At 44.2% G+C, this 27,680-nt stretch overlaps 1 protein-coding gene across 1 annotated transcript in view; it reads left to right on the forward strand.

Annotated features, from left to right (window-relative positions):
- The window catches only part of LOC308297820 (urea transporter 1), a gene marked incomplete at both ends in the record, with an annotated part of 54,274 nt that extends 28,287 nt beyond the window's left edge, over positions 1-25,987 (forward strand). The window contains 3 exons of the mRNA XM_080741387.1: positions 20,372-20,506; positions 23,443-23,492; positions 25,799-25,987. Of these exons, the coding sequence (XP_080597513.1) occupies positions 20,372-20,506; positions 23,443-23,492; positions 25,799-25,987 (374 nt within the window). The remainder of the gene's footprint in view (positions 1-20,371; positions 20,507-23,442; positions 23,493-25,798) is intronic.
- Positions 25,988-27,680: the final 1,693 nt, after the last annotated feature.

Raw genomic sequence — 27,680 nt, forward strand, 5'->3', positions numbered from 1 at the left:
AGTAGAGGGGAGATGCTGTCGGGTACAGTGAAAGCAATCGTGACCATATTTAGAACCGTAACTGATGCACTGTTCACTGTACGCTGTGTACAGTAGTATTCCCACCAGGGGTTTCCCGGGAGAAGAGCAGGGACTGTATGTAGGCCACTCATTGCCTATACTGTACCTCACACCTCTGGGCTTTTAACACAACAGCTGCCGAGGACACAGGGGATCCTGCAGTCCTGTCTGTGTGCAAGTCAGAGCGGCGCGATAGTGGAAATGGACTGTAAATGATATTGCAATAAGGTCGCTGGCTGAATAGTTGCAAAGTTAACAGAAGCCTTTCCTGTCATTGTCTTGTGTGCATGCACAGTAGGAGAGCTAGACCTTTTTTGTATTTAACAACAATGTGGTTTCCCTAGAAACCAGACTTAGTACTTAGTACTACATTCTTTGTAGAGTAACACTTTTGGCGGCACAAACTCGAGTCATAATATGACTCGAGTTTAATACATTTTATTAAATAGATTTTATTTTAATTATGTAAAATCAACTGGCTTCATCGTTAATCGTGAGCTTGCATGTTGAGATAATTTATTCATGAATTAATTTTCCACATTGACTTGAATGGGAAAATGCAAAAAACAGCAACCGCACTTGCGATTTCCCAGAATTGCATTTTGAGATAGACACCATGACGTCATGACCTGCAACGGTACCTGCGTAAATGGCCTTGTTAGGCATAGAGCAATCTGGCTAACCATCGTCAAATAAAAGGGAAAAACAGCCCTCTCTGTGTTGTTCCTTTATCTGCACAGCAAGATCGTCTGTTCTTGAGAGACTATAGGCATAGAGTGATAGTCTTTATGTCAGATCACAGCCGCTCAGCCTATATAAATGGTGTGGAAAATGCCTTCCACCACATTAGTTCAAGAGAAGATAATAGCAAGGATTGGGAGAAATTCATCCAATATTCCACACATTCCTGGATCATATAGCCAGAATTCCCCGGTTGAGAACGGCTCCAGTACTCTATCCCAATACATTGTCTTAGGAGCTGTCCTGAGAAATTTGAGAGAGAACGAGAGCGAGATGTTTCATCAAAAGGCCTCCACCCCATCCCCATCTCTGTCCATATCTAGCAGCAGCTTTGATGATGAACCAGAGCTCCTGGAAGAGGTCAGGACCCACTCTTCCCAGACTCAGGTCTTCTGTCCTGTGTGTTCATACGCCTTCATGTCTCAGGTGTTCCTCCATGAACACATGAAGAAGAGTCACAATGACCTCTACTGCCAGATGCTGAGCAACGGACAATTCTCCTCTGCAGCCTGTCAGCCAATAACCAGCCCTGTAGCCTGCCAGAAACAAACAGACGCAGACCAACCAACATCATACAGACATCAACCATGTACCAACTGGTCAACCCAGCCAGGAGACATGAACACACATCGGGTGACTTACACGGGAAAGAAAACCCACACTTGTAATCAGTGTGACAAGAGTTTCGGTAGGTTAGTGTTAGGGGTCCCGCCTGTGACCCCAAGTATGTGGCACCCCGTCCTTTGAGACCCTATGCGCTGTGTCTGCTGAATAGAGAGAGAGAGACATGCTTTTCACACGGCTGCTGTGTGTTCGTGGAGCTCGACAAGATGGCCTTGGACTGGAATGACTCCTCAGCGCAGCTGGCCAACGCTAACGAGCTGTTATCTTCTCTCTGTCTGGGAAACCAACCTTGGACTGAGCGTGAGTGAGACAGGTGCCCGTCCCTCCCTAACGTTCGGGCCGTGCTGTTATCTCTTATCACGTCAACATGAGATATGACATCCTGGGAGAGAGGTGTTTCCCAGAAGCTTCTGATGTGAGAACGGACGACTCCCCAACCTGGCATGGATGGGGGAGTCTAGCCTGACCTTCACCGTCTCGATTATGAAAGGATGTGTGTGTTAGTGCATGCAGAAGTGCGTGAGAGCGTGCAAACGTGTGTGTGCTAAAATATGTTCTGTGTGTAAATCACGTCACTGTGACTGCAACGGACTACTGTATAAAGGAGACTGCTTCGTGTCTCCTGTTTTAGTCTGAGTTGTTCTAGTTGTTTTTTAGTTGAGTTGTTGCAGCTATCCCCGGCCCGTTAGGGGTCGGGGATGGACCTGTTTGTACTTAGTGCAATTTCTGCACCACTTGTTCCTGTACTTAGAGAGAGTTTGACTCTGTTTAGTTGAGTACTTATATAGTACTTCTTTTGTTAATTTTCATCGCCAATTTCTGTATTGGTGAGCTTATAATTTGTAACTGTTTTTATTTCACTAAAGCTTTTTTATTCACTTTTGCTTGGTGTCTGTCTGAATTCATTTTCAAGAGTTAACAACTTTTTAAAGGTTTGACTTTCTCTCCTTCCCTACGGGGAAGGCTGCACTCATGGGAGGAAGGTTTTGAACACCTTCAGGCACTCGAAACCATCTCCTGGCTGTGGGACTGATTGAGACTTTTGGTAAGATTCAACAAGAGTATTAGGTTAAAAGTCTTTTCACCCTATCAGAAGCCAACTCAGCGCGTGCTGAGCTGGTGGGCGAGCTTGACAGATAAAGCACAAATCTCCAAAACCCCTAACCGGATGAACTGATGTTCACTCTGGACGGTTTGTGCTAATAAGTTGAGCTGCGTCTCTCCCGAGCCCTTGGCGAGAGAAGCTACAAGTTCAGACTCACACTTTACATGTCTTTGTGGTTTTGCATTCTCCATTCAGACCTAAGGTCTACATTTCTAAAGTAAGGTGCATATCTTGGTCTCTAAAATAAATAGTCGCTGTAGAAAGTAATAATATTCACCAGTTAAAGAGGGTCTCATTGATAGCTCAGCTTTCATTCAGAGAAGTGTATTTATATTAGTGTTAAATAAGTATATGTAATGTAAATATGTAAATATGTATATGTATATGTGTAATAGTAGGTTTACACAAACAAGGAAGGTTATTAAACCTGTTTGTGAACTTACATAGGTTTACACAAATGGGAAACTATTTGTGAACTTAGTACACCTACATAGGTTTACACAAATGGGAAACTGTTTGTGAACTTAATACACTTAATGGGTTTACACAAATGGGAAACTGTTTGTGAACTTAACACACTTAATGGGTTTACACAAATGAGAAATTGTTTGTGAACTTAAAGGTGTAGTGTAGTGACAGTGTTTCATTTTAAAAAGATCCGGTAACTTCTTGGGCTTAGGACCTGGGAAGGGTTCCGGGCGGCGTGAGGAGTACTTTAAAAGGTGGAAGAGTACTCAGTAACTCAAGCTCATTACATGGCGTCCCTGGGTGGATATTGATTGATTATTGATTATTGATTAGTAATTGATTAATTAAATTCGTGTCCACTGCCACATAAAGAATAGCCGAGAGACCCTTGGAATATAGTTATTTACTACGGAAGTAAAGGATAGTTAATATTATCAAGGCTTAAGTGTTTTTATTCACAAAACTCCCCAGAGCGTCGGAGATTTTGAACAGAGTGAAGTGGAGGTCTGTGAGCGCAGCAGACGGCCAGTAATCGGTATCTCCATCAGGAACTAGATAAACTAGCAGTTGAGAACATCTAATAATATTATAACGACTTTGCGACCAACCTAAGTTATTTGGGCATGGACTCCGCCAATCCCACCGCCGCAGACAACGCTCCCTCGGGAGCGGTCGGCGGGGCGAGCCCACATCGGCTCAGCTTAGGTTGGAGAACTCGGTAATAGTACATATTGACCAAGTTCGCAAGACCAGGTGAGCACTGAGAAATGGCCGAAGCTTCGGGTTGTAAACCCCTAGTTAGGAATGGAGAGGTTACGCCAGGCATGGGGCAGGTAACTGTTGGTTCTCGTAAGGAGATGCCCTTTGCCTTGGAGTGTGCCAGACATGAAGTGTTGATCTGTGTAGCGCCAGGACGGTCCCCTCCAACTGGGGACAGTGGAGTTGGAAAGAGTGCCAGCGCCTGGTTAGGCGTATCCTATGGTGTGGTGAAGTTGGCCAGGGAAGGCTTCATGCAAGCCTCTCATTCGCCCTGGTGGCGAGGCCTTTACCTTTGGGCCCAAGGAGGGGCCCAGGGGATGTTGAGCATTGGTTTGCCCGCGGTGCTACGTCCGGTATGGACTGTGCATCGTCCTGGCAGCCTATCCTGTTATGGCCGCTGAAGCTGTGGTCAGATGTTCTTGCTCATGGTTGGGCATTGCCCTGGCCGAATGCAAATGCCAGAGGGGGTGTTAGGGGTCCTGACTGTGACCCCAAGAATATGGCCCCCTGTCCTTTTAATCCATATGCACTGTTTGTACTGCATAGAGAGAGAAATACATGCTTTTGCACACTGCTGACAAAGCTGCTCTGTGTTCATGCATCCAGCTAGACAAGGTGGCCTTGAACTAGGGTGACACCTCAACACAGCTGGCCGGCACTAATGAGCTCTTATCTCTTATCTCTCAACGGGAGATATATTTCCCGTGGGAAGAGAGAGGAGGAACCCGGAGGGAGGGGCACCCCCTCCCTAGGGAGGAGCTGTGGCCTGAGGCTCTGTATATAAGGAGCTCCTCAGGCAAGCTCTCGTCACAAACGTCTGCTGACCATCATATGGGACACTTCTCAAACCTTCCTATTCTTTGTGGAGAATTGGAACCTGACGACGACCTAGACATGGCCAGCGAAGGACAAGAGCAGATCATCTCCATTTGCCTGGACGACATGGATGATGACAATCTTCTTGCTAATAACTCTGGAGATACAGGCTGTCCAGGCTGTGTCAGCGGCTGCCCAGCCTGTCCAGATGAGCACATTATTGATTTGCATAATAGCAAACACCCGGAGAACCAGATCTCTGGATATCTCCCAGAGGAAGATCGGAGTGGTGCCTCCACCCCGGCTCCAGTGGATCAACCAGCGGAGTCCTCTGTGCCCATTGCGGGTGCTGTCTGGAAGGTGGTGTTTCCCTCACTTCTGGGGGACCTCGCTGACGATGAAGACTCCGAGATGCCCAGGATGCAGCTATATGGCATCAAAGGCAACAAGATCAACGACGATGCCCTGAAGGTTCCTCAAGTTTGGGAGCAGATCGCGGGCATCAGACGAGGACACCTGTCCAACAGAGAGCCGTTCCTGACACCTACTTGGGAAGACTACGTGTTACTGAAAGGCTACTCCATCAAGAGATTGGTGAACTATTCCCGCCTGATAGGAGACAACTGGCGCTCTATCGTGCCTGCATGTGTAACCATCTACAGGGTGATGGTGAGTTCTCTGCGTTACCAGGCGGGCCAAGTGTGGGCCACCATTGAAACTCAGGGATCAGGGCAGAATCGCTTTGGTTGCCTGGAAGCCATTTTGGGAACTCGCATAGTTCGAGGAAAATGGGAGAATGGACAAACAGGAATCCGGGATGCCTACCGAGATCCTGCCATATACCCATCTGATGCTGTCGCAGCTGCCATTGAGGCGAAAGCACGAGAGGGGAGCCAGGCTGCCAGAGGAGGTCTTAGGGGCCCTGGGGCTCCTGCTCGGGACCCCAAGAATGTGGCACCCAGGCTATTCAAGCCGCAAGGCAAGAAGGCCTCGAGAAAGGAGACCCAGCCCAAGGCTGAGACAACTGAGGCCAAGGGTTCAAAAAACGGAGAGCGGGGAGCCACCAAAGGGGCTCCCCCGAAGAAGGCTCCAACATTCCTGCCTGCAGGAGAATGGGCCGCCCTCCCACAGGAGGAGAAGGAGGCAAGGATAGCCCTGAGAGCGGCAGCGAAAGCCGCGCGCAAGGCTCAAGAACAGGACCCACCTGACTCCGTGGTGGCTGCGGATGAGAGGATCCAGGGTGCCAGAGGGGGTGTTAGGGGTCCCGCCTGTGACCCCAAGTATGTGGCACCCCGTCCTTTGAGACCCTATGCGCTGTGTCTGCTGAATAGAGAGAGAGAGACATGCTTTTCACACGGCTGCTGTGTGTTCGTGGAGCTCGACAAGATGGCCTTGGACTGGAATGACTCCTCAGCGCAGCTGGCCAACGCTAACGAGCTGTTATCTTCTCTCTGTCTGGGAAACCAACCTTGGACTGAGCGTGAGTGAGACAGGTGCCCGTCCCTCCCTAACGTTCGGGCCGTGCTGTTATCTCTTATCACGTCAACATGAGATATGACATCCTGGGAGAGAGGTGTTTCCCAGAAGCTTCTGATGTGAGAACGGACGACTCCCCAACCTGGCATGGATGGGGGAGTCTAGCCTGACCTTCACCGTCTCGATTATGAAAGGATGTGTGTGTTAGTGCATGCAGAAGTGCGTGAGAGCGTGCAAACGTGTGTGTGCTAAAATATGTTCTGTGTGTAAATCACGTCACTGTGACTGCAACGGACTACTGTATAAAGGAGACTGCTTCGTGTCTCCTGTTTTAGTCTGAGTTGTTCTAGTTGTTTTTTAGTTGAGTTGTTGCAGCTATCCCCGGCCCGTTAGGGGTCGGGGATGGACCTGTTTGTACTTAGTGCAATTTCTGCACCACTTGTTCCTGTACTTAGAGAGAGTTTGACTCTGTTTAGTTGAGTACTTATATAGTACTTCTTTTGTTAATTTTCATCGCCAATTTCTGTATTGGTGAGCTTATAATTTGTAACTGTTTTTATTTCACTAAAGCTTTTTTATTCACTTTTGCTTGGTGTCTGTCTGAATTCATTTTCAAGAGTTAACAACTTTTTAAAGGTTTGACTTTCTCTCCTTCCCTACGGGGAAGGCTGCACTCATGGGAGGAAGGTTTTGAACACCTTCAGGCACTCGAAACCATCTCCTGGCTGTGGGACTGATTGAGACTTTTGGTAAGATTCAACAAGAGTATTAGGTTAAAAGTCTTTTCACCCTATCAGAAGCCAACTCAGCGCGTGCTGAGCTGGTGGGCGAGCTTGACAGATAAAGCACAAATCTCCAAAACCCCTAACCGGATGAACTGATGTTCACTCTGGACGGTTTGTGCTAATAAGTTGAGCTGCGTCTCTCCCGAGCCCTTGGCGAGAGAAGCTACAAGTTCAGACTCACACTTTACATGTCTTTGTGGTTTTGCATTCTCCATTCAGACCTAAGGTCTACATTTCTAAAGTAAGGTGCATATCTTGGTCTCTAAAATAAATAGTCGCTGTAGAAAGTAATAATATTCACCAGTTAAAGAGGGTCTCATTGATAGCTCAGCTTTCATTCAGAGAAGTGTATTTATATTAGTGTTAAATAAGTATATGTAATGTAAATATGTAAATATGTATATGTATATGTGTAATAGTAGGTTTACACAAACAAGGAAGGTTATTAAACCTGTTTGTGAACTTACATAGGTTTACACAAATGGGAAACTATTTGTGAACTTAGTACACCTACATAGGTTTACACAAATGGGAAACTGTTTGTGAACTTAATACACTTAATGGGTTTACACAAATGGGAAACTGTTTGTGAACTTAACACACTTAATGGGTTTACACAAATGAGAAATTGTTTGTGAACTTAAAGGTGTAGTGTAGTGACAGTGTTTCATTTTAAAAAGATCCGGTAACTTCTTGGGCTTAGGACCTGGGAAGGGTTCCGGGCGGCGTGAGGAGTACTTTAAAAGGTGGAAGAGTACTCAGTAACTCAAGCTCATTACAGTTAGATGTCTTGAAGAGACACCAGCGCACCCACACTGGAGAGAAACCATACCGATGTAAACAGTGTGACAAGAGTTTCAGTCTGTTAGATGACCTGAGAAGACACCAGCGTACCCACACCGGAGAGAAACCTTACTATTGTACACAGCGTGGGAAGAGTTTCAGTGTCTTATGTAACCTCAAGACACACCAGCGTGTCCACACTGGCGAAAAACCTTACGTCTGTAAACACTGTGACACAAGTTTCAGTCAGGTAGGTCATCTGAAGAGTCATCAGCATATTCACACCGGAGAGAAACCATACTGCTGTAAGCAGTGTGAGAAGACCTTCCGTCAGTTAGGTGACCTGGCGAAACACCAGCGTACCCACACTGGAGAAAAACCCTACTGCTGTAAACAGTGTGGGAAAGGTTTCAGTGTCTTAAGTACCTTAAGGGAACACCAGCGTATCCACACTGGAGAAAAACCTTACATGTGTAAACAGTGTGAGAAGAGATTTAGTCGGTTGCGTAACCTGGCGGGACACCAGCGCATTCACACTGGAGAAAAACCTTACTATTGCAAACAGTGTGACAAGAGTTTCAGTGTAGCTTAAAGAGACACCAGCATATCCATACTGGAGAAAAACCTTACAGCTCTAAATAGTGTGACAAAGTTCTGTCTCTTAAGAGGCAGTGCCATAGTTTTGTACTTTTTTCCTGGTTTTCATGTGTCTTTGAGGTTGACAGTACTTCATTAGACCCACTGGTGTGGTTGTTATGAGCAATTATGTATTCCCTTTGTATTTCAGGTTTCTTCCTGGAGGCTGACACCTTGTGGGTCAAAAGTGCAGAGTGAAATTACATCATATAATCCCTCCCCTTTTACCATTCACCCAACACTGTGGGTGTGGCCAACTTCAGCTGGGTCACCACCCACCTGACAACCAGGCATACTTAATGAACTGGTGTGTGTGCCCACTTTTTTTTTGGAGCGGTGGTAAACCGCTCCTATACGTGGCTGTGCGTGTGTCTGTAGCCTTTTTCCTCAGCATTTCGCCATAGTAAAATGTGTGTACGTAGCATCATGTTTGTCTAGTGATGTCATCATCGTGTGTCTGTAGCCTTTTTCCTCAGCGTTTTGCCATAGCAAAACGTGTGTGTGTGTAGCATACCCTATACATCCTAGACTCAAATCCTAGTCTGATGACGTTATGCAAGCACGACCACCGCTCACTTCACTTTGGGTGTGATTTTTTATCTTATATTATTATAATTATACTAGGAGTATAATCATAATACCTGATAATCATGTTTTAGGGGGGAAGAATCATGGCACTGCATCTTTAAATAACCTCAGTAAACACCAGTAAAAGCATCACCAGCCCATCCACACAGGAAACCACGAATCACTTGTAAACTAAGAGTTTCAACTAGACTGCACTCTGTCGAGGTGCCAACTTGTGCCTTGTGCGCTTGTGGCCATGTATGGCCTACTTGCGTGCCAGCAGAGCGCTCAAGCACTGTTCGTGCTGTATGTATGTGGGTGGGCAAGTTGGTGCCAACTTGCACTTTGTTATCTATATATCAGGTCGCACTTGTTGTTGGTGACGTCACCAAGAATGCTAGTCCCTCATTGGCTGTTGATGATGACGTCACCATGAATGCTGGTCCCGATTGGCTACAGGTGCCTGGTAGGAGACACAAAGGAAACTCTTTGTGTCTCCTACCAGATACATGTGGGTCTTTATCATCAAATTATTGGCTTAGGAATGCGACTATATCTATATAATATATATATGAATACATGAATTCATGTCTCCATGGGGTGAGTAATCGAAGAGTCATTGTGTGGTTGAACTATCCCTTTAAAGTACATAAACATTAAGTCATTGTTTTCAAATTGAATCAATTGTATAAAGATCTTTTATGTGTATGTTTTGTAATTATAATCAAAATCTACAAAGTAACTAGTACGTTTGTCAAATAATTGTAGTGGTGTAAAAGGACAATATTTGCCTCTGAGATGTAGTGGAGTAGAAGTAAAAGTACTGAAAACTGGAAATACTCCTGTAAGGTAAAAGTAAAATACCCAAATTAATTTACACCACTGCAGGAGTGAAAACATAAAACCATCCCAGTGGTATTCATCATGAATAGGCAGGCGGTGGAAGGACAATCAGCCAAGCTATCGTAATGGATGCTCTGTCCTGCTGTCCACTGTGCACTGTAGTGCTTTCAAGGACGAAACAAAGGAAATGACCGGCTATTATGTGCTCCAACTCAAAATAGGGACGGACAAGAGCGACACAGAGGCCTCGATAAATGAGGCCTTCTCCTCCTACGCGAGTACAGTAGTGTACGCACGCTGTTACACGTGCACACGGATACACACACACGGACCCACGTTCATTCGTTATACGCTTGTAACCATAGCAACAAGTAACCTTTTTCTGACATTGTTGAAGGAAAATTGCTGTGTGCGTGTGTGTGTGCGTGTGTGTGTGTGTGTGTGTGTGTGTGTGTGTGTGTGTGTGTGTGTGTGTGTGTGTGTGTTTTCAATCGATTACTTGTTCAATCGATTATGGAGACCTGAATTTTTTCTTTTTGTCTCATTCCTAAGCTAATAATTGATGACCAGCGATGGTTCCCTATAAATGGTAAATGGTGCATTTATATAGCGCCTTTATTCAATGCGCTTTACAGAGATTGTGCATTACGTTCACCCATTCACACACACATTCATACACTGATGGCAGAGGCATGCAAGGTGCCAACCTGCTCACCGGGAGTAACTAGGGGTTCAGAGTCTTGCTCAAGGACTCTTCGACACTAACTCTGGGGGAACTTGGGATTGTACTGGGAACCTTTCGGGAACCCTCCGTTTTCTAATGACTCCTGAGCCTGATTGGTTCCCTATAGGGTGTGCCAAATGTAGTTCTAAGAGCGGCCATTTCTTGGGTCAACACAGCCTTACACAGGTGTTCTGATTAGACTATAGCGTTAGTTCTATGCAATCAAACAATTGAAACACCTGTATTTTGACCCAAGAAATGGCTGCTAAGGACTACAATTGCATCACCGCTGGCACACACTATGGAGACACAAAGATAAATTGTTGGCTTAGGAATGCGACAAAAAACAACCACAAAAGATATAAAATAATTCAAGTCTCCAGGGGGTGATTAATCCATAGAAAATGTTAGATTTTTGGGGTGAACTACTCCTTTAACGCAACATTTTAAGCAGGGAAGGGTTAGGAGAGGACAGAACAGGAGTCAGTGGGGACCAATGGTTTTTTAGGACTGATTATCAGCAGCTGGGCTCTGTGTATTATCATCGACAGCAGCATACAGTATGACACACACACACACACACACACACACACACACACACACACACACACACACACACTGTCGCACGCACGCACAAACGCACGCACGCACGCGCACGCACGCACACACACACACACACACACACACACACACACACACACACACACACACACACACACACACACACACACACACACACACACACACACACACACACACACACACACACACACACACACACACACACACACACAGTAGAAAATGCTCAGCAGCCTCTTGGGGCTCCCTGGCACGCTGACATTAGTCTCTAATGACTAATAGAGGAATGGAGGGATGAGCAGAGGCGTCAGTTGGGTATGGCAGGGTATGGCAGCGGCCATACCTTGGCTACAGGGAAAAGAAATAAAATGTACTTCTTAAAATAAATTCCTCATGCCTGTTGCTAAGGTATGGCAACATGCCGACACCAGTCATGTTGCCATACCTTATAGCTTTTGCTGAACTGACGCCACTGGGGATGAGAGGGAGGGATGGAAGAGGAGGAGCTTGGCAGGTCCAGTGTGGAGAGATTGCCATTATTTCTTCTACGGGCTGAGAAAAAAAGAAGACAAAAGGAACAAAGGAAGGAAGGAGGAGGGCGGGAGAAGAAGGGAGGAGCACGGAGAGAGAGAGAGAGAGGGAGGGAGATCGATCAGGGAAAAATAAACGAGGGCAAAGGAGGAGAAGACAGAGATAAACAGTGTTGAGGTCAAATGGAGAGGAGAGGCGGTCAAGAGCACTGGTTCTCAACCTATGGGTCGAGACCCCCCGGGGGGTCCCCACACTAAGATGACAGGGAAGTGACAATTTCAGGACTTTTAAGGCCTTTTTGATACCTCAACAACAAAAAAAAAGAAAAGAAAAAGACATTGACTAAATTGTCAAATAGCTGATCTACAAGCTCACCACGCCTCACGTTATACTGTGAGCTTGTAGAGCTGCCATTTTCACAATATCTATCTGTGGAACGGAGTCAAACTAAATGTAATGCCTCAACTCCTACAATTCCAAGTGCTTTTCAGGGTGGGGGGGGTCCCAGTTCAAATATTGTTATTTTGGGGGGGTTACGGCCTGAAAAGGTTGATTACCCCCTGATCGAGAGGAGAGGAGAGGAGAGGAGAGGAGAGGAGAGGAGAGGAGAGGAGAGGAGAGTGGAGTCAGACAGTGAGTTGTAGGGTGTGGTCTCTCTGCTTCCTGGCCAGACTACTGCACTACAAGCAGAACCTCTTGAACAAAGGAAAATCACCCCAGGCAAAAACTGAATAATAAAGAGAATGGATCATGGACATTTTGGGTAATGTGCTGTATACAGTACCTACAGCATGTACAGCACTAAGGCTCAGGCACTTGCACACAAAGACATCAAAGGGGGCTTGAGCCCCTGCCCCTTTTATCCGTCTGTAAAACGTGCCCTCTCCAGACCATGAATGCAGTTTTTACTTCCATGCCATATCTGAAGGCAGCATTCAAGAGAATTGCCTTGTCCAAACTCTCCTGAACTTGAATGCAGCATCTTATATTGAAAGAATTACCCTCTCTGTGTAGAAATTCATGCCGTACACCACATCTCCAGTATTGACTTGATTATGCTTAGTTCAGTGTGGTATCAAGCAGCGAAAATAGCCGACCTCCAAGCTCACAACTGCGATGCGTTGTGAGCTTGGAGGTCTGCTATTTTCGATATTTCCACCAAAAGGCCCTTTTAGAAATGTCATGTTAGAGAGGCAAGCTCTCTAACATTCTCTGCACGTCCCTGCTAAGGTTGCATTGTGAACCCATATACCTTCAGTGGTTTTCAACCAGTGGTTTGGGGACCACCAGTGGTCCTTGAGGGTGGGTTCTAGGTGATCCCCCAGCCCCAGCTAAATGCTGGAGAGTCGGTAACCAAATGGACCCTTGTAGATCTTCAACTCTTGAGAGCGTAAAATGAAACCAAATGGACACTCTAAAGAGTTCAATTATTGTTTAACATCTGCATTAATTAATTTACAATAAGTCTACTCTTATTAGTTAGTATTACAGTAGAAGAATTGTCTTCTACTATTATCTCTCCTATACCGCGTCAATCAATGCAGCATGGAATTGTGGACAAAATCTTATCCAAAGATAACAAAAATTGTATTGGGTCTGAGATGCCAAATCTCATCAAATGGTGGTCCGCAGCTCAATGCTGAAAAAAAGAAAAAGAAAATGGACCTTGATATGAAATAGGTTGAATATTGGTATACCCCAAGGGTCTATACTAGGTCCCCTCCTTTTCCCCCTCGACACCACATCTCTTCTACTGTAACGTGGCTATAGATTATGATATGACAGCCAAGCTGAGACTTCAAAGTGTCCTTCTTTTTTCCTCACTACCTTGAAGCCTCCTGAAAGGTCTTGCAGACAGTGGTTACATGATATCAATACTGACGATCAAAGCTTTTGCCGCTCTCTTGATGTTATGACACCTACAGGCGTCGACGCTCGCGTCAGGCCCACATTGACAGTGATGTACCTCAGCACATACTGTAGTACATTCTTCTTTTGTATTCCTGGTGAATGGAATCTTGCCTCCAGGGGTGTCACACCAAATTCTGGGCCCTGGGTACAAGGATTCACTGCATTATTTTGTGCTTTAACTATTGAAAAATAGCAGCTATACAAGCTCACAGCGCGGCACAGAGTGCTGCGCTGCGAGCTTGTAGATCTGCTATTTTTAAAAAATCGTGAACATTTGTGCAATTCTTTGAAGGTTTTTTGAAAAACCTGTTTAGTGGTGCTCAAACCTTTTCATGTAAAGGACCCCCAAAATGATATGTGTTTGGTCACGGACCCCCATCTCCAAATATTTAGTTTCAGGGACCCCCCCAGAAGTAAAATTTGAGTTACAAATGTTTGCTTAAAAAAAGACATGTATTGAAAGATTTGCATGTATTTTCACGACTTTTCAAAAATAGCAGATCTACAAGCTCGCAGCGCGGGCAACTAACTCAGTCCCACTTCGTCACTAATATACCTTAGAGGAGTTGTGTGGAAATTAAAAAAAAAGTTCCCCCTCTTCTGTGTTGCCTAGAACTGGAGGATTGATTTTGGGGTATATTGCAAAGTACAATGTGATGACATCACACCGTTGTACTTTACAATACAAACCCCAAAATCAATCCTCCAGTTCTAGGCAACACAGAAGAAGGGGAACTTTTTTTCTATTTCCACACAACTCCTCTAAGGTATATTAATGAAATATTTCAATATTGAAAATGGGTGGTCGCCCCTTTAAGTACAGTACTTAAATAAATCTACTTAGTTACTTTACACCACTACCACTGGCAGTGTGTTTCCTCAGGCCATGGAGACCACATATAGATTCAGAATACATGGAACCTGTCTACACACAGATTCAGTGTCATAGTACATGGAAGTGGGTCAAATGTCAAAGGTCACACTGAAATGCCAGAGCAGGGATATCCTATAGTAGTTGTGATCAATACACATACAGTGTCAGGGGTAACAGAATACATGTTAAAACGATTATAGTATTCCCGTTACAACATTGGTAATGTACGGTAATTGATTGTTATTACTGACAAAGGCACATTGATTGATTTTGATGTTTAGAAAAATCAATGAACACAAGTTCTAAGTTTAGAGAGAAATTAAAAAATGCCATCAATTCCTCTGTCCTCTAAAGCGCCTTTTCTTCAACATCCAAAAATGGACCCTTACGGGTCTGGTCTGTAACTCTGAGAGTGAACCAAATGGACCCTTACAGGTCTGGTCTGTAACTCTGAGAGTGAACCAAATGGAACCAAATGGACCTTTACAGGTCTGTAACTCTGATAGTGAATTTGGTTCTATATGCCTATACACTCTCTCAGAGTTAAAATGATGATGATTTCACAGTGTAGATTGGGGTTCCCAGAAATCCATGGACTGATGTATATGGAACTACTGTACAGGTATTTGCAGTGGAGTAAACTAAGTAGCCTAACTAAGTGCATTTACTCAAGTACAATTTTGAGTTATTTTGACTTTATTCAGTATTACCTTACCACACTTTTCTATACCATTTTCAAAAGATGTATACATTTTGAATGATTACTCTTACCTTTTTGTTCTTTAAGTATATTTTGATGCCAATACGTTTTGGACGTTTACTCACTAGCCTACTGTAGGCTAATTTTACTTGCAAAGGTATGCACTTTTATGGTTTTTATGGTTTATGGTTTGCTGCCATTTGCGGATTTCTGAAAAAAACTGAAAAAAAAACTAAAACACTCCATTCCCATTGAAATGCATGGCAGAATCCTAACTAATAATTGCAGTATTGAAACGTATAGACTACTTAAGTAAAACATGTGAGTAGGCCTACTTCTTCCATCACTGGGTATTTGAAATGAAAAATGGTTGAGAGCCACTAAAATCTTCTCAAAGCCGGTCATGGTCATGGTCATGGTCATATAATCATATCAACACAGAGAAAGACTTGCTATATCGATAGAATCCTGCCTGGCCTTCCCTCTTTGATCACTCACACATGATTGTAGGGACATGCTGGGCCCCTGATTCATTTCGCGCTATAGAGAGAGATCTCTCTCTATAGTGCTGCTGCTACTCAAAGATTTGCCATTTCAGATCATGACAAGTGACAAGCCAGCGGGCCAATTACATGAGTTATATTTCGTCGTTGTCGGGTGGAAACCTTGTATTTCCAAAACCGTTTGTTTTGTATTTATCATTTTAAAAATGATTTAAACTAGTGAAAACAGCCGATCAACAAGCACACAACGCCAGGCGTGCTTGTAGATCTGCTGTTTTCTCTACTTTTGTGCAAACAGTTAAATTTTTACTTTTGTTTAAACAGTTTAATTTTTTCCTAATGGCCGGCCTGGACCGGCCGGGAATGAACCGGCCGTTCGGGAGTTGTCCCACTTTTCCCAATGGCCAACACGTCCCTGCATGATTGGCATGTAGGCTAATAGCCCACTTCAGCACATGGTGCTTACATATAGAGCTCCTGCACAGAAACATGCTCAATGGTTATTTAGTTAGAAGAGAAACACAGGATCCAACGATCCAACGAAACACGTAGATTTAACACTAAACAAGGCTCTAACTCGTTCTCCTGCTACACCATCAACATGTGGAACGCCCTTCCTCAAGCCCTAAAGGAGAGCAAATCCCTAGCCTCCTTCAAAATTGGTATGAAAAGTCACCTTCAGACAGCTGCTACCCGTGACTTGTAAATAGACTAAGCCCCCATGCCCCCCCCCCCCTTTTTATTATTATTTTTTCTGCCTTTGTATTTGATGTTATGCTTTTGAAACTGATATTATCCTAGATAAAGTACTATGTTCTATCCGTCTGTCTTTCAATGTTATATGAGATACTTAAAGTGTGGTTCCTGTGGAAATAAGCCTCGGCTTTCTAGGATCTCCTTTTAGTTGACCTTGTACCAGTGATTTGTACTGTCATGAAACTGTACTTTTTTCTATTGCAAACTTCTAATAAATTCTTCAATCAATCAATCAATCAAACCAAAAATAATAACTATTAATTATTTTGTTAACGCTGAAGATTTAACTGTGTGTAGTTGTTTGGGGCCATGTCTTAGGAAACGACTATACCATGCACCCTTTGACCAATTAATTACAATAATTATTATAATTCGAAATAATTAATATAATGATCCTGAATCAACCACCTGAATTACAGTCAGTGGTATTTCTACCGAGACTGCAACTCATCATCCAATAGTAAACGTTTACTGCCACCCAGTGGATAATGTTAGTATTGCCGTTTCACCAATGGGGCTGTTAAGTATGACATCATTTTGTAGGCAGAGGAGAATTTCTGCCCCCAGTTTCCGTGAATCTTTTTACTATTTTTACTATTTACACATTTTTCTTCTCTTTGTTATTGAAAGGAAAGTGTTAGAATTATACTTTAGTCGTTATTTTTTAGTCGTTTTTTGAAATAGCGAGGGACAGAAAATGCTCTGGGGGCAGATTCTCCTCTGCCTACAAAATGATGTCACGGCTTGGGGATTTTCCTGCAGTCTGAATAAAACCTTACCGTGCAACTCAGCCTGTAAAGCACTGGTTCTCAAAGTGGGGTCTGGGGACCCTCAGGGATCCTTGAGAGGGTTCTGCACGGTCCATAGCTATAAATGAGTGAGGAACCAAATTGATTGACCCTGACAGTTCTGTGGCCCACTGCACTGGTTCTCAAAGTGGGGGTCCTTGGTACTTTTGTGATATTGATAACATCTATAAAAGTAGCAGTTAAAGGACAACTTTAGTTTTTTACAACAAGGGTTCATATTTTAGATTGTAATTAAAGAATATAAAAGATTAGTGTTAAAATTATTTCATTTACTTCTTTCTATTGTTTTAGAGATTCTTATTTCAGTGGTTGGGGGCATGCGTACAAGTGGCTAAATATGTCATTTTACACAGAATAAGCCCATTCCCAAGATACAACGCAACCTTTCATGGTTGGATGTGACTTATGAGGGCTACAGTAGAAGCGTTACTGTAAATAGCAATAAAGAAACTGCTGGCTTATTATGTCTAAAAAGACATATTTGGCCACTTGTACGCATGCCCCCATGCGTAGGCTACGCATGCTCCACATTTTAGCATGGTAAACACGATAAAACAATAGAACGAAGCAAATGAAAACATTTTAACACTCACTTTTTCATTTCTCTAATTACAATCTAAAATATGAACCCTTGTTGTAAAAAAAACAAAGTTGTCCTTTAAACCACTGCTTCACAAAATGAGGTAGGCTATAATAGGGGCGGCAGTGGCTCAGGGGTATCGAATTTCCGAAAAGTTCCCGGTTCGATCCTGGGCTACCCCAGAGTTAGTTGAAGAGTCCTTGAACAAGACTCTGAACGCCTAGTTGCTCCTGGTGAGCTGGTTGGTGCCTTTCATGGTTTCCTTTGCCATGCGTGGGTGAATGAGTGAATGTAAATGCACAATCTTTGTAAAGCGCCTTGGATAAAGGCTCTACATAAATGCACCATTTACCATTTAATAAGTCATGTTCCCATATCGTCACTGTCTGGCCAAAACCTCTCAACTCAATTTTTGAGGGGGGGGGGGGGGGGGGGGGGGGGGGGGGGGTTCAATAATATTGAACCAACCAGTGCTTGGGACAAAACCCCCTAACTCCACACTTTGTGCCAAACCAGCTAACTCCACCCATGGCCCTCTCTTTTTTTCATAAATACGTGCTATTGAACACCCTTTACGTCTGTGTGTTGGTTAAAATAATATTGAACCAATGAAAAGTAGTAAAAAGCCCTTCGGTCAAAACCTCCTAACTCCACTTGAGATCATTTTCCGGAAAATGAAATTTTGGAGTTAGGAGGTTTCGGCCCGACAGCAGAGATATGCAACAATGGCAAAGTGGACAAGACGAAGACACTAGGCCTACTGTTTGTTTTGGTAAAGTAACTCCCAGACATCTTTGTCCAGAGAGGCACGAATGGACATCTAGAAATAAGGGCCACCTTATTTATTATATATTGGCCATATTCTTTACATTATGTTTGCACAAGTTCACTTAAAAAGGGAATTACCGTAACATGCCGGTGCTTACTGTATGTAAGCATTGATACTCATTCATGTCATGAATTAAACTAATTTGAGAAATATGGCAAAACATACAGATGCACAGCAGACAGCCAGATGGCCAGATACACCTGTACCAGCAGCACAGGCACACATCACGTCAAGCATTCACAACACCACAGCAAACTAGCCCGTTTCAGATTCCAATCGGAACACAGCAACAGCCATTTCATGTCTTTCTTTAACAGTATCTAAGCTTTAATTATTTTAACATTGGCACGGTGGCCTGTTCATTCTGAAGCCATGAAGGTTATAGGCTACTTACCATGTCAGTCGATGTTCCTCCAGTCCAAGTAAGCCTTGCCGCGCCATGAGGCCCACTGGGCATATCTCCTGTTTCTGTAGCGTGAGGCAGCTTGATGTACAGGTAAACCGCCCGGATCTGACGCTAGTATGTCGCAGGGACTTGCCCCCAATCCAACCCTTGATGCTGAGTGCCAAGCAGGGAGGCACTGGGTCACGTTTTTCAGAGTCTTCGGCCGGGGATCGAACCCTGACCTCCCAGTCTCAGGGCGGACACTCTAACCACAAGGCCTCTGAGCTGGTTCCTCCATTCCAAACAACTCCACTATCATACTTTCCAGTTGATAACATCGACAGTATACTGTTTATCCATTGTCCCGAGTTTTTTTATTAGTTGTAAATTGGAGATTGAAAGCTCTGGCTAGACTCGTGTTCGTGATGGGAACTGTGGAAAGGTTGGCTGATGATGGCTCAAGGCTCCAAAAGTATGTCAGATCCACAAATACATTTTTCCGGTATTTTATTTACCTCCAAAAATTGACAAGAGCAAACCAGCGACAAAAAATAAAATACAAATTAGACTTGCCAAAACTAAATGTTCCAAAAATAGATAACAGAAATTAGCGCTTGAAAACTACACTCAAGAAAATATATATATAAATCAGGAACACAAGACACCGTTACACACTATGGCTGCCATGCCCCGGCACATTGTTTCTGACCAGCTTCAAGCAAAACTGAAGCACCTGTAGCATGTCTGCCTCTTAAACAGGTGGGATGAACCAAGCACACTGAACGTGAATTGCATCTATTATCTCGCACAAAGGCAAACCAATCTACAATTTCTGCTTCAACCTTCTGCTTTCCAAACGTATTTCCATTAAATACAATTCAATAAATATTTCAGGTGCCAAACACATACAGAACATTAAAAATGCAACAATAACAGGAACAAACACCCCACCTCCTCTACAGTGCTTGGCACCTTCCAAATAACAGGAATGCCACATGCCAGCAATGCAGAGGAGAGACAGACAGACAGACAGGTGAAGTGACTCTTCACACAGTGACAACAAATAAACACTTTAAAACCCCTTTCAGTCCATATGTGAAATGTCAGATGTACACTTTAAAGAACAGATGCAACACTAACTTCCCAGCAGTTTTGCTTTTGTTTTTCATGAATGTTTGAGGAATTTAAATGCATTGTGTTAATGTGAATGATTTCAAAAGTGGGTTCGGATTCTCGCTGGTACATAGCAGATGTACAAGCTCACTGCGAGTTTGTATAAGTGCTTTTTTTTTTACAAATTTGAATGTGGAAAGTGTTTGAAAAATGTTGCATAATTTTGCATTTCTTGACACAAATCCTCTCTTCTGGAAGTTCTGGCCCTGGGTCTCGGTAGTGAATACCTGTCAAGCTTTCAATATTTGTGTGTGTGTGTGTGTGTGTGTGTGTGTGTGTGTGTGTGTGTGTGTGTGTGTGTGTGTGTGTGTGTGTGTGTGTGTGTGTGCGTGTGTGCTTGTGTGTGTGTTGCAGGTGTGTCCATGGCGGTGCGTCATGGCAGTCTGTATGCAGGTCTGTCTGGGTTCAACGGGGCTTTGGGCTGCATGGCTATCGGAGGGCTCTTCTTCACCTTCAGTTGGAAGACACACCTGTTCGCCATCACCTGCGGTGAGACACATACACACACACGGAAGCACGCACACACACACGGAAGCACGCACACACACACACACACACGCACGCACGCACGCACACACACACACACACACACACACACACACACACACACACACACACACACACACACACACACAAAGTTTAACAATTTATTTATGTCCACACACAGGAAAAAAAGCATAATACAGGGACACAAATATTTTTAGGTGCATTAAAATGTAATGTTGCATTCACAAACTCATGGATATGTCCTCAAGAAACAACACGCATGTCTCTCAGCACTCCATGGGCCCAAGCAGCGGCTGCGGCTCCGCCATACATGGCAGCAGGGACGGCGCAATACTTTGCCAGCCTTTCTGCCTAGTCTTTGGGCATCCCCAAGTTGTTGAAACCCTCCAACAACCAGTCCGTGGGTAGGCTGGCTCACCAGAGGAAAGAAAGCTGCTCGGTGTTAAAGCTCTCTCTGTAGTTGTTCTCATGGGCTAGGAAGTCCACCCATTGCTATTGCTATTCCCACAGCGGACGGACATGTCGCTGGAAGACCACCAGGTCTATTGCCTCTCTTGAGCCTCTATCAGAGTCCAGGGTGAAGAGCTATTCACCGCAAAGTTTAGGTGTAAAGCTATCCACCTAAAGTGAGAAAACAAGTGGAGGCCATCATAGTCAGTCACTGTGAAGTTCTATCACTGTGACTGACTAGTCTAGATCGACCAATCAGTGAACGGGGTGATGGGCCTATCTGTCTGAAAGTAAAAACAGAGAGATGTGTCGGGACTCGCGGTGGAAAGCTCTTCATCGCGAGGAATGACGTAATGTTGTAGTTTTATGACTTGAAAAGACTACACCGCGGTGGATAGCTTTTCACCGCGGTGCCTACTATGATAGGGGCTAAAAGCCTCTATCAGAGTCCAGGGTGAAGAGCTATTCACTTCACCGCGGTGTAGTTTTCTAGTTATCACCTAAAAAAACATAACAAAGCCTAGGTGATAGTTAGGAAACTACAACGCAGTGAAGTGAATAGCTCTTCACCCTGGACTCTGATAGAGGCTTTAGTCTCTTCCTGGTAGCTGTTCACTGCCGTCAGCCAGGTAGCATCGGCTGCTGGTAGATTCCACCGGTGAATCTTGTTAAGCTACATAGTCCACAGACGTTGCAAATGCATCCACTGCCACCTACTACAATGACGATGGTATAGTTACAACAGAGCAGTTGTACGTCATGCCCAGAACCATCATCTTAAGTTCACAATAATATGGTGTGAGAAGTAATGTAAGCAATAAGCATAATGTAAGCGTACACGTACAGTGACACACACACACATGCACGCACACACGCAGACACAAACACACACAGTTGTCTGTTTTGCCAGATGATTTCATTGACACATTGCTTCACATGGATCAGCGCGTTCAATATTTGTGCATCAGTTATATAATTCCCCTCCCTACACCCCCCCCTCTCTCCCAGAAGATAATTTCTCACACCTCCCACAGCCTTATTTACTGACAGAGACGATGAGAGAATGACATTTGATCAACACCTTAACTGAATAAATGGACGAACGTTTCTGTCAGAGAGGAACTCTGGCCCAGTGCCAGACTCGCCATTCTGTTAGCACTACCATTATGTGAACCGCTGATGGTGTGTTGTTCACACTTCACACAATGCTCCTTTGGCTGCAAGGTTGCTCTCAGTTCAATGGCCTGCCTCTCTCTCTCTCCCGCCTCGGTCTCCAATGCTTTAGACTGCAGTGGAAGGCAAATAAATCATTCCATAATCAGCCAAGTCAGATTCAATTCACAATCTCAATCCACAAGAGTACAGCGCAGTCGTTAGCGCTGTCGCCTCCCGGCCAAAAGGTCCCGGGTTCGATTCCCACTCTGTGGCCGCTGGTGGCGTGTTCTCTCCTCCGTGTTATCAGTTACGATACCCTAGGTGGGGTTGGCAAAAGGGCCCTTCTGTGCGGATGGTGGTTTGCATGTTCTCCCTGTGTCCCCTAGTCCTAGGGTAGGTCCCCTCGCAAAAAAACATAATCCTGGTCTCTAGACTGCCTCCCCCTGGTCAGCCAGGGCTCCTGATAGAGGGGAAAGGAACTGGTTGGAATCACAGATATAAAAAGCTAGATACCTCCTCGGGTGTGGGGCGTTAGTCAAAGAGAGCTGGCAAGCCTCCCAATAACTCTATGCAAGCCTCCGTGGGGCTCTTGGGAATTCTGAAGGACGCTTCCTTGTGCGTCACAGAATGGGAAGCTCGGTAGGCCAATCAGATGCAGGACTGGCAGGACTCCCTCTTTCCCATTGGAGGGGGCAGAGTGCCTTCCGCAGTTCCACAGTTACGCACTTCCGCCAGCGGTGTTTGACCTGTCGCGCCAATGAACTGCAGCGGCGGAGGAGGTATCTAGCTTTTTATATCTGTGGTTGGAATAACATGTTCCAACCTCCTGCCGGTGAAACTCCCCGGTAGGAGTATCAACCTGACAAGAAACATGCCGCTTCTTGTCAGGTTGTAAGAAGCGGCCTACTCACTCCCCAGAGGGAGAATAGCGTCCAGGATTACAGCTCAGGCTATTGGCATTGGGTGAGAAATGGGTTACAAAATTGTGATATGTTAAACAAAAACTATCAAGCTTGATTTTGTTAATTCGTACCACGCTCAATCACCCCCACCCCCCGCCACATGTGGAGACAGCTGCGATTTCCGGCTATTACAATTTCCGCGCCCCTAGTGGCGAAAAAGAGAAAAACTTCTGGGAACCCAGATTACAATTTGATTAATTATGAACTCTCCAAGGATGACATGAGCAACATGTGAGGAGTCGCTCTGTTCCATTTGCGTCAGCAGTGTACGTGCACGGTGCACGTGTGCATGTGTGTGTGTGTCAGTGCTTAGTTAGCTTCATCTCTTGCTGTGATCCTCTGCCCCTCCAGCCTTCTTCTCTGCATACGTCGACATCGCCCTGAGCAATCTGATGGGAACTGTGAGTACACACACACACACGCACACGCACACGCACACGCGCACACACACACACACACACACACACACACACACACACACACAAGAACACTGGCACATTCACACTCACACACATCCTTGTGTGAAGCAGCAGCACTAGGTGCCTGTTTGTTTTTAGAAACATGATGATGATCTGTTAAAGGTGTGGTAACGAGCAGCTTTGTTAACCATTAGTCACGTATGGGTGTATGCTGCCGGCAATCAACACTGCTCATCTTTGTGCCCACATATCGTCGTTGTCGGGTGGAAACCTTGTATGTCCAAGATCGCTCGTTTTGTATTTATCATTTTAACTAAATCTAGTGAAAACAGCAGATCTACAAGCACACAACGACCACAAGGCGTTGTGTGCTTGTAGATCGGCTGTTTTCACTACTTTTGTGCGACAGCCTTGTTTGATGAAGCAGGGCTTTGCTTGGTGAAAAAACGTACAAACTTGAAACTTGGAGATATGAGGTTTCTGCCCGACAGTGACGATATGGAGTGGGTCTTATTGGGCCTGATGCCTTGACGACACATTAAGGTTAGACGACACACTCCATATTTGGGCGTACTGTAGCTGCAGTGGAAACTCCTTACATGGCTGAGTCATGGTGACATGGTCATGTCAGAGGTCCTCCTTGTTAAGACAATTGTTAACATATAGGATTATGTGACATATTCCCTCTCTCTCTCCATCCGTCTCTCTCTATCACTCTCCCTCCATCTCTGTCTTCTGTCTGTCTGTCTGTCTCTATGGATGTATGTACCCGTAATTGCCGGACTATAAGCCACGGCTTTTTTTCCCATGGTTTGAACCCTGCGGCTTATACAACAGTGCAGCTTATATGTTGATTTTTACAGCTAACGGCCAGTTAATTCGTTTTACAATGGTCTTTAACAAAACGATTCATATATAGATTTTTACAGCTACGGCCAGTTAATTCGTTTTACAATGGTCTTTAACAAGGATTCATATATAGATTTTTACAGCTAACGGCCAACAGGGGCGCTCTAGCAGGAAGCAGGAAGGACACCTGCGGCTTATAGTCAGGTGCGACTTATAAATGTAAACATTTGTTTTTTTGTTCTAAATTTAGCTATTCAGGTGCGGCTTATAGTCCAGCAATTACGGTATGTTAGTCTGTACAATTTACAATATAGGCATCTGTCATATCTCCATTGCCATACTACACTAGCAAAAATAACAGGTCTACAGCCGTTTTTGGACACCCACCCGATGCTATAAATGAACGCTAACACACCTTTTGAAGAATGTATCAAAGCATAATAACATTACAAATAAGAAAAAGGAGTGAAACACTTGAGCTTAGAGAGCATCCTGAGCACATTTACCCTAAACTGTGTCCAGTTTTACCATGTTCTGCTTTCTCTCACATAACACCTGTAGTAGGCCTACGTACCCCTATTTGAGAACCACTGGTGTAGCCTACAATGGTAGGCTACAACAGTGGTTCTCAAATAGGGGTACGTGGGTTTCATTTGTAGTCCTACACTGGCCATGTTCAGGACCAACACAGGGGTTCTGATTGGCATGCAGTAGATAGAACATTAGTTCTATGCCAATGAGACAAATTGAAACACCTGTGTTGTTCCTCCTCAACATGGCCATTTAGGACTACAATGAAAACCCATGAATACCAGGTATCAGGGTAGGAATTTCATGGAGGCCATGAATGCCATGGACGCCTTGTGCCCCTCAAAGAAATGGCATGTCCAGAGGCCACAGTGGCCTTAATGCCCCAGCTGACCGTACCACTTTCTCCTCTGTCTCTTTCTTGTCAATATGTAGACAGTAGACACCAGTGTCTCTTTCTTTTCACGTTTAGACACGTCTTTTGTTGAGATTCTGAAATCTTAACTCCCCCCTTGAGTCCCCATCTTTAAACCAATCCAGTGACTTTGAATGATGCAGGGCTGAGCATGGATCAGATTGTAAATACCATCATTTATCTATTTCACTGATATCATCCCCAACCCTTAAATTCAACAAATTCTTTCAATGGACTAAAATCTTGTTTTATTTGATGGCCTTCCTGCCCTGGCATTTGACCTTTGTGCCCTCAAAAAATGGACAACACCAAAGGCCAATTGGCCTTGCCCCTAAAATGACAAAATTCCAGGCATACAATTAACCTAGTATCTGTTGAAATAACATGCTATCTAACATGCTCTCTCTCTCTCTCTCTCTCTCTCTCTCTCTCTCTCCTCTCTCCCCCCCCCCCCCCCCCCCCTCTCTCTCTCTCTCTCTCTCTCTCTCTCTCTCAGGTCGGTCTCCCAGCATGCAGTTGGGCAGCCACCATGGTCTTCACGTTGATGCTGACGATGAATGGACAGACTCTGGCAGCATACCGTATCCCCATTGGCCAGGTCATGGCCCCGGAGCACAACCTGCGCTCCTCCCGTAGCCAATGGGAGGCCGGCAACACCTCAGATAGGGAAAGCACTGATGTATAGTCACACACACACACACACACACACACACACACACACACACACACACACACACACACACACACACACACACACACACACACACACACACACACACACACACGGTTGGTCTATGTGCACATGTTGTATAAATAGATATATTTAATTATTTATACATTTTTACTCAAACTCACACTGCCTTTGTAAAATGAATTTAGCTGGAATATACCAAATTGGACAGAAGGGGGCGATGCAAGCTCAGGGAATAAACATGGAACACTTCTCAGTTTTAGTAGGTTACTGATCTAGTAAGACAGACTTTGGTTGCTACCTGTGGTGTCAACTAATTAAGTACAATTAATTTGAGGTATTTGTACTGGAATATTTCCAATTGTCAGTACTTCTACATCAATATTTAGCTTTTACTCCGCTACAGTTATTTGAAAACCTTTAGTTTAGTCTACTAGTTACTTGTAGATTTGGATTATAATTAGGCCTACAAAACATACATGACCACTTCATTCCTATTTACATTTCGGCCAGTCTACAAGCTCACAATGCGTCGCATCGCAACACATTTGAACATGCTATTTTCCAAAGATTTTTATACATTTACATGTTTAATGGGACGTTCGGTATAAAGAGTACTTTCTACTTTTGGTACTTTAAGTACATTTTGATACTAATACTTTTGTACTTTTACTCAAGACTTTTACTTGCAAGGGCACGGTCAAACCATACTTTTATTTTACCTATGAGGGCGGTTTCTGCCAATGCATTTCAATGGGAATGGATTTTTTTTATTTGTTTTTTATTAGGTGGTTAAAGTGTAATAGTCTTCAGCAGCTACACGTGTTGTCTTTACTGTATTATGTCTGTTTGCTACCAGTGTCACATGAAAGGTACTGTACAAAAGTCCCATGTTTTGTGTCCTTATGGTTTTGTTAAATTTAAAAGGGACAACATTTTGAAAGAAAACATTCAAGAAATCAAGCATACTTCACTTTTAGGAGCTGTAGTCTTAACATTTCTGGTTTTATTCTAATGATATGGCAAAATTATGTCTGTAACCAATGTTGTATCAAATGATCCAGCTTGCAAAGAAAACTTCACAATTAAATTCACAATCATTTTGTCAATGTTTTATAATTAAACAAAATAAATGCTCTTATATTCCACTTTCCCTCAGGCTGTGTTTTTATTTTATTTTATTATTATTATTTTAGAAACACTGCTTTAAGCTCTGAACCACTTAAACCCCAGAACCTTAGAAGACATTTATGGAATCGGGTCAAATATATTCAAAGACTTGCACAAATTTTCTAACCTGACTCCGCCAGATGATGGCAGCAGTCCGTACCGCCCTGCGCAAACATCTGGGACTGTTCAAAGAGAGTGGATAATGCCGTAAAGTCCCAGTCCGGACCAATCAGCGGCAGCTATGGGCGGGCTCTGAGCGGCTCTGAGCCAACAGAAACCCAGGAGGCGGATTCTGGGTGTAACGTCATTCAGACAGGCCAATATGAGTGGTTGGAGTTGGCACTCAGACTGTGATAGACAGACGGCACCATCCAATCACCTGCTAAAGAACTTGAAAAAATGGCCCGCCCCTTACTTCGGTTTTACCCAAGCAATTCCAGATGGTAACAGTAGGGGCGGTTCGCACTGCTGCCACCATCTGGCGGAGTCAGGTTACAAATTTTCAAGATTTTTCAAA

This window comes from Nannobrachium achirus, assembly GCF_963921795.1.
Source record: "Nannobrachium achirus genome assembly, chromosome: 14".
NCBI lineage: Eukaryota > Metazoa > Chordata > Actinopteri > Myctophiformes > Myctophidae > Nannobrachium > Nannobrachium achirus.